Genomic DNA, 12,174 nt, shown 5'->3' with positions numbered 1-12,174 from the left:
ATTCTGTTAGCTTCAGCTTTCAAACTTTACTTGCTCTCGCAGATACTGTCTTCATCTCTCTCTTTTTCTTCTTTGGCTCCTCAGCGCAACAAAATCAAAAAAGCTATCTGTTTCATTTTTGTTGGAGACAAACCCATGAATTCCAGAATCTTAACCTTCTGCGCTTAGAACCACAGCTTGAGAATGTCGTCCAGTTCTCGAAATCCAAATCCACAAAATGAAGCAAATGAGAATCAATTTGAGAACTCGCAGAATTCAGCTCATTTGCCACCAACGAGAGCACCTCTAAACACAATTCCAGATCCATCTCAGTACCGCAGAGATATTTATGATTCCGATTTCGATTCTAAAGATAAACTCGAGACAGCTCCAGCTGGTAGGTTAATTGGAACTTATGGAACACCTAGGGTCTCAACGCGTCAAGGGAAACAGCTTTCAGCGAGGAGTGGGTCAAGAGCTTCTCTAGGTGGTTATTCTAGAAGTGCTACACATTTTACTAAGGGAAAAGATGCGAGCTCTACTCACAGGCTTTCAAGAGGGCTTGCTGTTGATTTTTCAGCTGAAACTCCGCATTTTGACCTTGATAAAGATCCCTCATTTTGGGCGGATCATAATGTACAGGTAGCTTTCTCCACTATTAATTTGTTTGAGGATTTGAAAATTTACATCACACATATATAATTGGGAGGAGGTCTTTTCTGCGTCAGGTTTTGATTAGAATTCGTCCACTCAGTAACATGGAGGCTGTTTCACAAGGTTATGGTCGCTGTTTGAAACAAGAAAGCTCACAGACCTTACTGTGGCTTGGTCATCCCGAGACTAGATTCACCTTTGATCACATAGCTTCCGAGACCATATCACAGGTTCTACCTTTCATGCCACTTAATAGTTCAAGCTTCTTCTTACATCAAGCCGGTCACACTAATGAAGAATCTAAAATCAGTATTGTTTTCTTTTATTTTCTTATGTTTTATTGATGCTAAAGCTAAAGATACTGATGGTGCATTTATTTTGATATAGGAGAAGTTATTCAGGGTTATTGGACTACCTATGGTGGAAAATTGCATGTCTGGGTACAATAGCTGTATGTTTGCTTATGGTCAGGTAAAGATTGTGTATACTTAGTGGGGCTTGAAATTTGGGCCAATCATAATTTTCGAGGTGTTTGTTGCAGACAGGTAGTGGCAAAACCTATACCATGATGGGTGAAATTAATCAGATAGAAGACAAACTCAGCGAAGATTGTGGGATTACCGCTCGTATATTTGAATATTTATTTTCAAGGATAAAAATGGTAGTTTATTAGGTTCCATGGTTCTTTTATTTTATTTCATTTTTATATATTTCGTGTTGAGTCAAGTGGGGTGGACGTTTATGTTAATATGACGCACTTTTTTAGGAAGAAGAAAGTAGGAGAAATGAGAAACTGAGGTTCAGTTGCAAATGTTCTTTTCTGGAGATATACAATGAGCAGATAACAGATCTGCTGGAGCCTTCATCGACCAATTTGCAAGTAATTCAAGTTTTTCAATTTATTTAACGTTTAGGTTTCTTAGTATGTTCGCATGCAATAAATTGTAATACTTTGATGCTTTATTATCATAGCTTAGAGAAGATTCAAGGAAAGGTGTATATGTTGAAAACCTTACAGAATATAACGTGAAGACTGTTAATGATGTCACCAAGCTTCTGTCACAGGTATGCAATATTTATGCTCTATTGATCGTCTACTATGAATTGTTTGGACTTCACTGATTGGTTTTGTTTCTATGTGTACAGGGTGCTGCGAACAGGAAAATGGCAGCAACCAACATGAACAGTGAGAGCAGCCGTTCGCACAGCGTGTTCACTTGTATCATTGAAAGCTGGTGGGAGAAAGATTCCATGACCCACTTTAGGTTTGCAAGGTTAAATTTAGTAGACTTGGCTGGTTCTGAAAGGTGAAGTTCTTTCGCTTTTACTATGACCAGTTCACATCTATGTTTTTCAAAGCTTGACTAAGTTTTTAATCAATCAGGCAGAAAAGCTCTGGTGCCGAAGGAGGTCGTCTAAAAGAAGCAGCAAATATTAACAAATCTTTATCAACTCTAGGGTAAGAACATGACATGCCTGTTCCTCAGAGATTGCTTTGAAGTGATAGCAGCATTTAGCACTCTGTGCTTTTGGCTTTCTTGATATGTAGTCATATTTTCTTTATAAAAGCAAGCATGCCTACTCCAGCTTGGAAAAAGAGAAGTATTGAAGATATGGACCATTATCAAAGTTTCAACTAATAATAATTTCAAGATAAATATTAAAAATGCAATTAGGTTATCATCATAAAATATAGGGAGTGGATTGAGGAAATCTTTAAATGACTGAGGAACATTTAAGTGATGCACCATATCAGACTTTTGTATGATTTAGTTACAGACATTAACTTTGCGCAAGTAATTGGAGCTATTATATGGTAAAAGTCTACAAAACTTCCAAAGCTTTTCCTAGACTTTCAGTTCTTAAATGTTCCTTGTAACTGATACTGTAATTATAAATGGTTGAGAAATTTATGCTGCCTTTTACTTGTTATCAAAAAGACTATGACGGGCTATCCTTGAGAATTAGACCTAGAAGGCATACTGAAAGCTAACAGGTGAAACCCTCCTTATTGTTGAGTAAGATGACAGGTTTTCTAGTTTACTTTTCCTCCTTTTCATATCTCATGCAATTATACTGAAGTTACAGACTTATGTTAACTTGAATTCTCTGCTTCAGATTGGTGATAATGTCTTTGGTTGATTTAGCACATGGAAAACATAGGCATGTTCCCTACAGAGATTCTCGGCTTACATTTCTACTTCAGGTTAAATATAGATATAATTTACAGATATCTATATGTTCAACATTTTTCTATTTAAAATTTTGCTATTTCACCATAAAAGACTTATACTTTTATGTTTCTATGCAGGATTCTCTGGGTGGCAACTCAAAAACGACAATTATAGCAAATATCAGCCCATCTATGTGGTGAGTGCCAACTTTAAATTTTCCTTGCATGAAATCCTTATAACTTTTTGTTAAACTTCTTTATGGTGGCATTGTTCCTTTCCTTGCAGCTCTGCTCATGAAACGCTAAGCACTTTGAAATTTGCCCAACGTGCCAAACTCATCCAAAATAATGTACTTAACCTTGAGCTTGGTCTATGTTTCAATTTTCATTTAAATTAACTTACGTTTTGTTCCTTTTATCTCTATTCATTGCATAGGCTAAAGTGAACGAAGATGCTTCAGGTGATGTCGGTACTCTTCAGCGACAAATTCAACTGTTGAAGGTAAATGCTAACTAACCTTTTGCTGGAAACCTGCTGGTTAGAACTGAAACATTATCCATACTCATGCAGGACCAACTGTCCTTTCTTAGAAAGCATCATAACCTCTCGATGCCTGTATCTAGTTGTGTGACAAATTTTGAAGAATCCAGTTTGGCTTGTAATCCCCAAATAATTAATTCAGCAAAAGAAGAAAGAGTAGCTGACAACCACAATTTAGCTAATATTGCATATGAGAAGGTAAGTCCTCCATGTTCTCCTTTGAATATTTCCAAGATTTGATTATCCAAGGAAGTCTGTGATATTTTCCTGGGGAAGGAGTTCTAATATCTACTTGTCAGATGAAATCCATGGAAGCTGCTTTAGTTGGTGCACTTAGGAGAGAAAAGATGGCACAAAAGGAACGCAAGAAGTTAGAGGCAGAAATTGAGCATGTAAACCAATTTGTATGTGGGCTTATAACTTGCAATTTTACATTTCTTTTGTGAAATTTTAGGAGAATATTTATCAAGTAACTTGCAGCTTTATAGGATTATAAGCAAAATGGTTGCTTGCAATGGGTTAATACGTAGTTGAGTCATCATTTGCAGGTTTGCCAAAGGGAGGAAGAGCTGCAGCGAACCAAAATGATGCTAAGACTTCGAGAGGCAAAAATCAAGCATCTGGAGTCTTTAGTGGATGGTTCATTGCCTGCTGATAATTTTCTCATGGACGAAAACAAAGCTTTAAAGGAAGAGATTATGTTACTTCAAGCAAGAATTGACAAAAATCCTGAATTGACCCGTTTTGCTTTGGAGAATTTAAGACTTCTTGAGCAGCTTCATGTGTAAATACCATGGATGATATGTTGATTTTCTAAATGAATTTCTCTTTATGCCCTTTCTGGGTTTTCATAACTCACTGTGCATATGATTTACTTCAGGTTCCAGAATTATTATGAGCAAGGAGAACGAGAGACATTAGTGGCTGAAACCTCAGAATTACGTGAGCAGGTTGTTCGAGTACCTTCTTCCTCTTTTTCTTCTTTTTGAAATGGCTTCATGGATCCTGTGGGGGAAGCCTTCAATTTTTGAATCTTTGATATGCAGCTCTTGGACATGCTTGAAAGAAAGCTTGAGTTCTCCTCCAGATATGAGAATCAGGTAGAAATAAATTTTTGAATATCTTTTGCAGCTTTTACTTTGTTAACGCTCACGTGTCTAATATGTATTACAATATTGAGAGAGCAGGATGATGCTATTCTAGAAGAGTTGGTGGAATGCAGAAAGATGAATTCCAAACTGATGAGGTAATATTTTTAATCAACTTGCTTTCCATTGCAATGTTTTGTCTCTTGGCAGCATAGTTTCTCCGTTCTCTCATTCTCCTTCTACAGGAGCAAGAAAAGGACTTTCTATTAATACTTCTTTGATGCCTTCTGAGACTTTCTCTTTGATAAATATAATTTAATACCATCATTGTACTTTAGAAATTTTCTTGCAAACTGCCCAAATAGGTTGATACGCTAATGATTATTTTTCCTTTGCCACCTATACATGAAAGGTGTTAGATGATAATTGCTTATTGATATTAGTCCAGTTAATGGATGTTGGCATGTCAGTCATATTGCAACCTTTTTCATAGGCTATTCATCACGATCATCTCAATGTTCTTTGCCAATATTCCTTGTATTCCTTCTTTGTGCTGTAACAATCTGAAAACCAACCTTAATTATGATTTCCATTTGAATGTTACTTTGGCTTATGCCTGCAGAGAAGTTGAAGACCTAAAAGCAGAACTGAAAAAGTACTCGAGCTGTACTCAAGCTGCTTTTGATACTGTAAGTATCCCTAATAAATTATTTGGACTGACTGATGCGATGGCTCGGCCCTCAGCACTATGTGGTTAATGTTTGACAACGTTGCAGGTAAGAGATTCTTTTTCAGAGGATGCCAAGGAAATTAGACATTCAGATAAAAACTCATTGGTGAGTATTCATGTTTTGCTTATACTTGGTATGCAAATTATTTGGAAAATGTTGTTTGCTGTTGGATATGATGCTGTGATAAGGTTTGGGTGGTGAAAGACAATAATAAGTATTGGCCTATTATTTTCCTTATTTTGGTGGTTGCCTATTGGTCACCGTTTTACAGGTCGACACTGTATACACTGAAAGCGACTCTGGAGATGAGCTGGCATCTGACAGCCAGGCATTTCAAGGCAAGCTGGAAAAACTGACTAAAGACCTTGAGCAGGCTAGGTTACTTAACTGCAAATATCAAGAGGATCAGGCATCACAGTTATCTCACCAGCATCAAGTCGAACTAATCCGTGAACAGGTTGAGACAGAGACCACAAGAACAATTCTTCATTTACATGAGGAGGTTACTAGTCTTCAATCAGAGCTTAATGGGAAATTATGTTGCATGACCCACGAAAACATGAAACTAAGAAACAGCATAGAAGCTAAAGAGGAAGAAATACAGATGCTTTGTGGGGAGTGGGAAAGGGCAACATTTGAGCTAACAAGTTTCCTTATAGAAGGTTCAAAATCCCTTGAAGATGCCTCAGGTCAGATTGAAAATATGGTTTTTTCATTTCCTCGAGTAAATGTTTTTATTAGAGAACATGTTGAGAGGGCTGCCAGAGCTTGCATTGACAAGGAAGAAACAATTTTACGGCTAGAGAAAAGTGTGGAAGATGCTCAGAAGATGGTGATGGAGATGGAGCTGAAGTTAAATTCTTTGAAGGAAGCAACAATAGCTTTGAATGAATTTCCACAATCAGATAGTGATCAAAGCATAGAAGAGACAATCAACTTACGCATGCTGTTGAAGGAGAAGATCAACATGATTAAGCTGCTAGAGCGTCAACTTAAATGCAAAGAGGATTGCATTTTGGAAGCAGAAAAACGTGCTGATGCTGCATTCCTGGTTGTGAAATGGCTATCTGGTTGTGACAAGGTTTCTCCTAGTAACAACTTTGGAAGAGGTACCCTCACTATGGAAGATATCAAGCTTCAAGTTGGATTGGAAAGTTTAATTATCGAGTCTGAAAATGCTATCAATGAAACTTGTATGGGTGTACAGGTGCATATAGCAGCAATGCAAAGAGATATTTTTGAAGCTTCTACGACATACATGAACTGCATTCACAACTTGGTGAATGAAATCCAAGAGATGAAGAGTAAGTGTATGGAATTAAAAGAGCATCGTATCAGCTCTCAGTCTTCTACATTCAAATTGCAAGCATTAGAATCACTTAGATTTCAACATTTTGAGAGCGAGCATATTCTGCATTCGTTAAGAGATGAGCTCGCTAAGGTGAATGACAGGCTTAAAATCATAGAGGATTCTATTAGCAGAAAAGTAAGAGCATATCGCTATCCGTTAACGGAAGAATATTTAGCAGAAGCAGATAATCGGAGTCCTGATAATTCTCTGTCAAGCTATTCCACATTAGATTCTGATTTTTCAAATGAAATTGTTTCTCCGGATAAGTTAAGTGGACTTTCACATACTTGCTGCTCTGAATTTTCTGGGGAGATAACTGAACAGATGGTTAACCTGAAATTTCAAATGGGCTCATCAGTTGAACCTGGATCAGAAGATTTGAAGGAGCTGTTGAAAAAGTCACATGGGGATGAAGCGTTGAAATTCTGCTTAAGAATGGAATTGAATTTGGCATTTGATGCTTTCAACAAACTCTATGCTCATTTAACCACAATTCTTGATGAGAATAATATTGTGGATATTTCCCATCCAGGAGGTACAGTTCTGATATAATTAATCTCAAACATTTATTAAGTATTGTTAAAGTAAACCTTAATCCACTAATGTGTGGCAGGGATGAAGAAATGTTTTGGGTTGATGATGGAGATTGCTGAAGCCTCCGATCCTAATAATGGAAAGGTACACATTGATTTTGACCAACAAACTTTTTGAATTTTATTTGTGGTTTTTATACTATTATCAAAATGGATATGTGCAAATATAGATTTTGTGCTTTGATAACTTTTAGAAGAATAGCAAAATCACTAACCTTTAATTATGGAATATCTTCAACTGTGTAGGTAGCTTCTAATGATAAGGTTAATCATGCGAGCACTTTCTTTTGCAAATTTGAGGAAGCTCGTGCAACAATGAAGGAAGCTGATCATATGTTGAATGCATTGCTAAAAGAAAATGAAAATGCAAAAGGATTGAATTATAAGTGGAAGCAGGCTAGTGAGCAACTGATGGTGGAGAAATCACACTTGATTGAAGAAAATGAGCAACTTAAGGCTTTAATAAATTTGAAAGAAGAAGAGAACAAATTACAGCTGGACGAGAACTTTCACGGTCTACTAGAAGTAGCAAAGTCTATTTCTACTATTGAGGGATGTTTTCTGCAAATGGAAAGAGAAGTGGATGACAATTATAAGGTCCTATATTCAGATCTCTTATGCATGGGAAAAGAGATGCTTCAATTCATTTGCAACTCAAGATCATTGTTAGAAGATATATTCTCTGAGATAATGGAGAAGGAATTTGCTCACTCTGTCGTATATCAATGTGTTGTAGGAGAGATTAATCACAAAATTCCAAGGTTTGGTGTACAATCTGAAATCCCGTCATTTGGACAACAAGAATGCCATATAAATATTTCACAGAACGTTTGCACTAGTAGTCAAGATGATATTATTATTACTAATAAGAAGGTTGCAGAGGCAGAGGAACTGATCTCAGACTTGGAAGAGGGAGGGCTGGGTCTATCATATGAAGATATGATGTATGAGAAATTATCCCTGAAGAAAGAACTAGAAAGGAAAGAAATTTTATTGAACGGTTTGCTTTTTGATTTTAGTTTGCTTCAAGAAGCAGCCTCGGAAAGAAAGGATATAAAAGATGAAACTGAAAAGCTAATTTTAGCTATGAGTGAAGTTCGACATGAGCTAGAGATGAAAACAAGTCAGTTTGATAACCTGTTGGTTCGGTATGGAAAAGTTGAAGGCCATCTGGCGGATACAGAAAATGCTTTGTCTATATCAAATTCTGATCTTGCGCATGCTAAGGAAAGAATAGATACTTTGTCAGACCAAAATGCTGAGTTAAGAATGCTTCTAAAAGATCTCTATCTCAAAAAATCTGAAGCTGAAGAACAACTGGAAGAACAAAAGGAGATTATTAGAGTTCTGGAAAAGGAAATCATTCACTTAACTTCATCTGTTGAGCAAAAAATATGTTCTTCAGTTGAAGACATGAAAGAAGAATTGAGGAATGCCACTAATGAGAGAGATCAACTCCAGGAAGAAATTTGTTCTTTGAATGATCAGCTTGAGATGGCCTATGCATTAGCTGATGAAAAAGAAGCTATCGCTGTTGAATCTCGACAGGTATGTACATAACAAGTCATTCTTTGCAAAGATCAAAGATGGATGTTGATGAATATTAAATGTACATCTTAAATTTTCTAGGAATCGGAGGCAAGTAAGATTTATGCTGAACAAAAGGAAGAGGAGGTCAAGATCTTAGAAAATTCTGTTGAAGAGCTTGAGTCTACCATCAATGTGTTGGAGAAAAAGGTTAGTGTATTTTTTTTCTTTTTAATTTTATGTTGGAAAGTAGCTGAATTCACAAATTTAAAACTTTACGTACATGATGTACAAACTAAACTAGTAAATATTGTGCTTAGTGAAATTCTGTTGCGCATTTGGATGTATAGGCTGCTGAAATGCGATGTTTCTTTCTATCAGGTGTATGAAATGGATGAGGAGGTAGAAAGACATCGAATGATTAGAGAGTCATTAGAACTGGAACTCCAAGATTTAAGACAGAGATTGTTGACGGTTGAAAACTTCACTGACATTGTGGATTCTGGAAATACAATTTCTGTACAGATCGAAGATCCCATATCTAGGTCCGGATTTCTGCTTTCTTTATCTACAACACTGTTTCTTGGTCGCCTATCGTAGGATTTTAATGTGTTCTTTTCAGGCATTTAAATACTAAATCATTGGAACTCCACGAGGCACATAATCAGATAAGACTTCTCAAGAGGGACATTGCAGAAAAGGATGAAGAGGTGTGGTCTTGATCAGCTGCTAATTTATAGCCTTCAATTAAATGATATGCTGGCTGCTATACCTTTATACAATCTATTAACCAAGTTTTCAGTAATGCAAATCTGTACATATTATGTAGATCAAGCAGTGCAAAGAGTACATCTCCGAGCTCGTATTGCATTCTGAAGCCCAGGCATCACAGTACCAAGAGAAGGTAGTTTTCCATCAACAGACCACATTAATTATGCATTAACATGGAAAATTGTGGAATAGGAAGCCTTAATATTGTCTAAGTTTGATCTGTGCCTTTCAACACGGTCTCAAGAACACCATTTGATTGGCTCTGGATTATGATAAACAGGAATTTATATAATTGAAATTCTGTTGATATCATTATCTTGACTTCTGTCACATAATTTGGGATTGGATATTCAATACATATCTCCTCGGTTTATGCTAAAAGTGAAACCAAATACCTGAAATACTTCATTTCAGAACACGGTGTCAGATTCCACATACTATAGGTTTAGAAGATGCTCTCGTACTAATGAAATACGTTTGGGAAGTTGATTGTAGTATTCTCATAAATGTGCCAACTATTAATATAAATAAATTTTGTCCACACACTTTGAACAGTACAAGAATTTGGAAGCCATGGTACATGAGGTTAGGACAAATTCGGTGAGTTCAGCATCAGCAGCAGCAACATTGGATAAAAGTGAGAAAAGCTCCGTGAGGACAAGGGGCTCAAGCTCACCATTCCGATGCATTTCAAATTTGGTCCAGCAGATGAATTTAGAGAAGGATCATGAATTATCAGTGGCAAAGCTTCGTGTAGAAGAGCTAGAAGCAATGCTGGCTAGTCGGCAAAAGGAGGTTAATTAGCTACTATCACGACTTTCTTTTATTAATTTATTTTTATGTGGTCCTAGTTATATAATGTGATTAAAGATAAGTATTTCTTAACCAAGTTTATAATGTAAGGTTGCAATTCTCATAGACAATCCAACCTTTAGGATTTCTAAAATATCATAATTATGACGTTATGAAAATCGTACGTGAACAAGATTCTCAAATGCGGTTCGTACTTGGGGCTTTGGCTACCTTCGTTTATTTGTCTTCAGGTTGATTCTTGATGCCAAGCCAGATTGATCCTGAATCCTGCTCTTTTGAACTGTTAACACGTGTGCATATACACACTCATTGATCCATTCTGACGCTATTAATACTGGATCAGGTATGCGTGCTACATGCAAGACTGGCTGCAGCAGAAAGCATGACACATGATGTCATTCGTGATTTACTCGGGGTCCAATTGGACATGAACAATTATGCAGTAAGGTTCTAGCCATCAACTTTAGAAGTTACAATATTTGATAGCTGCATTGCTTGACATTATTCATTCTTGTTTGCATATTCTAGAACATAATTGACCAGCTCCAAGTTCAAAAATTAGTGGAGGCAGCTCATCAGCATACAGAAGAGTTCAATGCAAAGGTATAATCACCTCTAGGATGTTATTGATATTTATTTGATCAAAATAGAATTTTGATTGTTTTTATTTTCATCATGTTAGGAGCAAGAAATCCTTAACTTAAGGAGACAAATTAATGATCTCATGGAGGAAAAAGAGAGGTCAGTCTTTCATCCACATTTTGAAACCAAGTTTAAGTGATCTTGTCTTCCATTTATTGCAATCACTTCATGAAAATATTAAAGATATAGAAATCTATTTTTATGAGATAAACATTTTAAAAAAGACGTTTAAAAAAATATTGTGAGTGAAGATACCCCGCAATCTTGCACTTCATTTGTCTCAACTGTCAGATGCAACTTGTGACTGCAGCTGCATATCAGAAACAAATGCGAAAGTAGCAGATCTACTTGCTGCTGAGATGAGACTGGAGCAACTTCAGGACCGGGATCAGTTGCTTTCTGCACAAAACGAAATGTTGAAGGTGTGGATAATTAAGACATATTCCTGTAAAAATAGGATGTTACTGAAGAGCAAGTAGCTTTTAGTGAAGTTCTATTCATGTTTTCTGCTATATTTTTTTCTTGTAGATGGACAAAACCAACCTTCTGAAGAGAGTTGCAGAGCTGGATGAAATGGTGAAAACCCTTTTAGGAACACAAAGTACCCGACAGCAAATTCAACGAACAAAAACTAAGGCATGTGACTATATTGCTGCTGATTTAGTGCATTGACTAGTTCCTGAGTTAAAAGAGTTTCTCATGATTTAACAGGAGAAGGGTACGCTGACGATGGAGAATGGCAATTTAACTAAGAGGCTAGCACACTCCGAAAAGCTTCTTTCCCTTGTTAATAATGAACTTGCGCAGTATCGCAAATCTGGTGGCAATTATCCACACTTCGACTATGGACACAGCTCCAGTTCTAGAAGATGATATTTACAGCAAGCAGAGGGGAGGGGTAAAACAAGAGAGACGAATGTTCTAAGGCCCGGGGTGGCATGTGAAAATCTTGCAACCGTCTGATAGCCAAAATACCAGAAAGCAACACAATATAATAACTGGATTCTTCCACTGCCTCCAGGTTTTCGTATGACAATCATAAATTCTGCACAACAATTTGTATAGTTGTTTCCTGTAAATGTTTTTACATTATTTTCTCTTGAAAGTTTGTCCACAAGTTGAGCTGTTAATTCCTGTTCGTAAATGTTTCCTCTTGACCGTACTATGGCAAAGCAACTTCATTGTTCTATACACGAAACTTTCTGCTTTAATTATTGGATCGTTACAAACAAAACTCGGAGAGCTTTTGGAAAACTACAAACAGCCCATTGATCAATCCAACCAATTAACACGCAAGAGTCATCATAGTTT

At 36.7% G+C, this 12,174-nt stretch overlaps 1 protein-coding gene across 1 annotated transcript; it reads left to right on the top strand.

Annotated features, from left to right (window-relative positions):
• LOC8261324 (kinesin-like protein KIN-12C) lies at nucleotides 1-12,074 on the top strand. The gene is made up of 34 exons (XM_015719253.3): nucleotides 1-621; nucleotides 708-863; nucleotides 1,021-1,104; nucleotides 1,175-1,294; nucleotides 1,400-1,513; nucleotides 1,606-1,698; nucleotides 1,780-1,940; nucleotides 2,018-2,092; nucleotides 2,752-2,839; nucleotides 2,945-3,003; nucleotides 3,093-3,156; nucleotides 3,243-3,308; nucleotides 3,378-3,545; nucleotides 3,647-3,751; nucleotides 3,896-4,131; nucleotides 4,228-4,297; nucleotides 4,394-4,447; nucleotides 4,535-4,593; nucleotides 5,058-5,124; nucleotides 5,212-5,271; nucleotides 5,438-7,052; nucleotides 7,131-7,195; nucleotides 7,357-8,658; nucleotides 8,740-8,847; nucleotides 9,019-9,182; nucleotides 9,260-9,347; nucleotides 9,467-9,541; nucleotides 9,964-10,203; nucleotides 10,565-10,663; nucleotides 10,750-10,824; nucleotides 10,904-10,962; nucleotides 11,174-11,285; nucleotides 11,392-11,499; nucleotides 11,575-12,074. The coding sequence occupies exons 1-34, from the start codon at nucleotides 184-186 to the stop codon at nucleotides 11,734-11,736; spliced, it is 6,609 nt and encodes a 2,202-aa protein (XP_015574739.1). The 5' UTR covers nucleotides 1-183; the 3' UTR covers nucleotides 11,737-12,074.
• The last annotated feature ends 100 nt before the right edge of the window (nucleotides 12,075-12,174 follow it).

Source organism: Ricinus communis, chromosome 9 (genome assembly GCF_019578655.1).
Source record: "Ricinus communis isolate WT05 ecotype wild-type chromosome 9, ASM1957865v1, whole genome shotgun sequence".
In the NCBI taxonomy this organism is placed as follows: Eukaryota; Viridiplantae; Streptophyta; class Magnoliopsida; order Malpighiales; family Euphorbiaceae; genus Ricinus; species Ricinus communis.
This window is presented reverse-complemented; position numbering and strand designations above follow the sequence as displayed.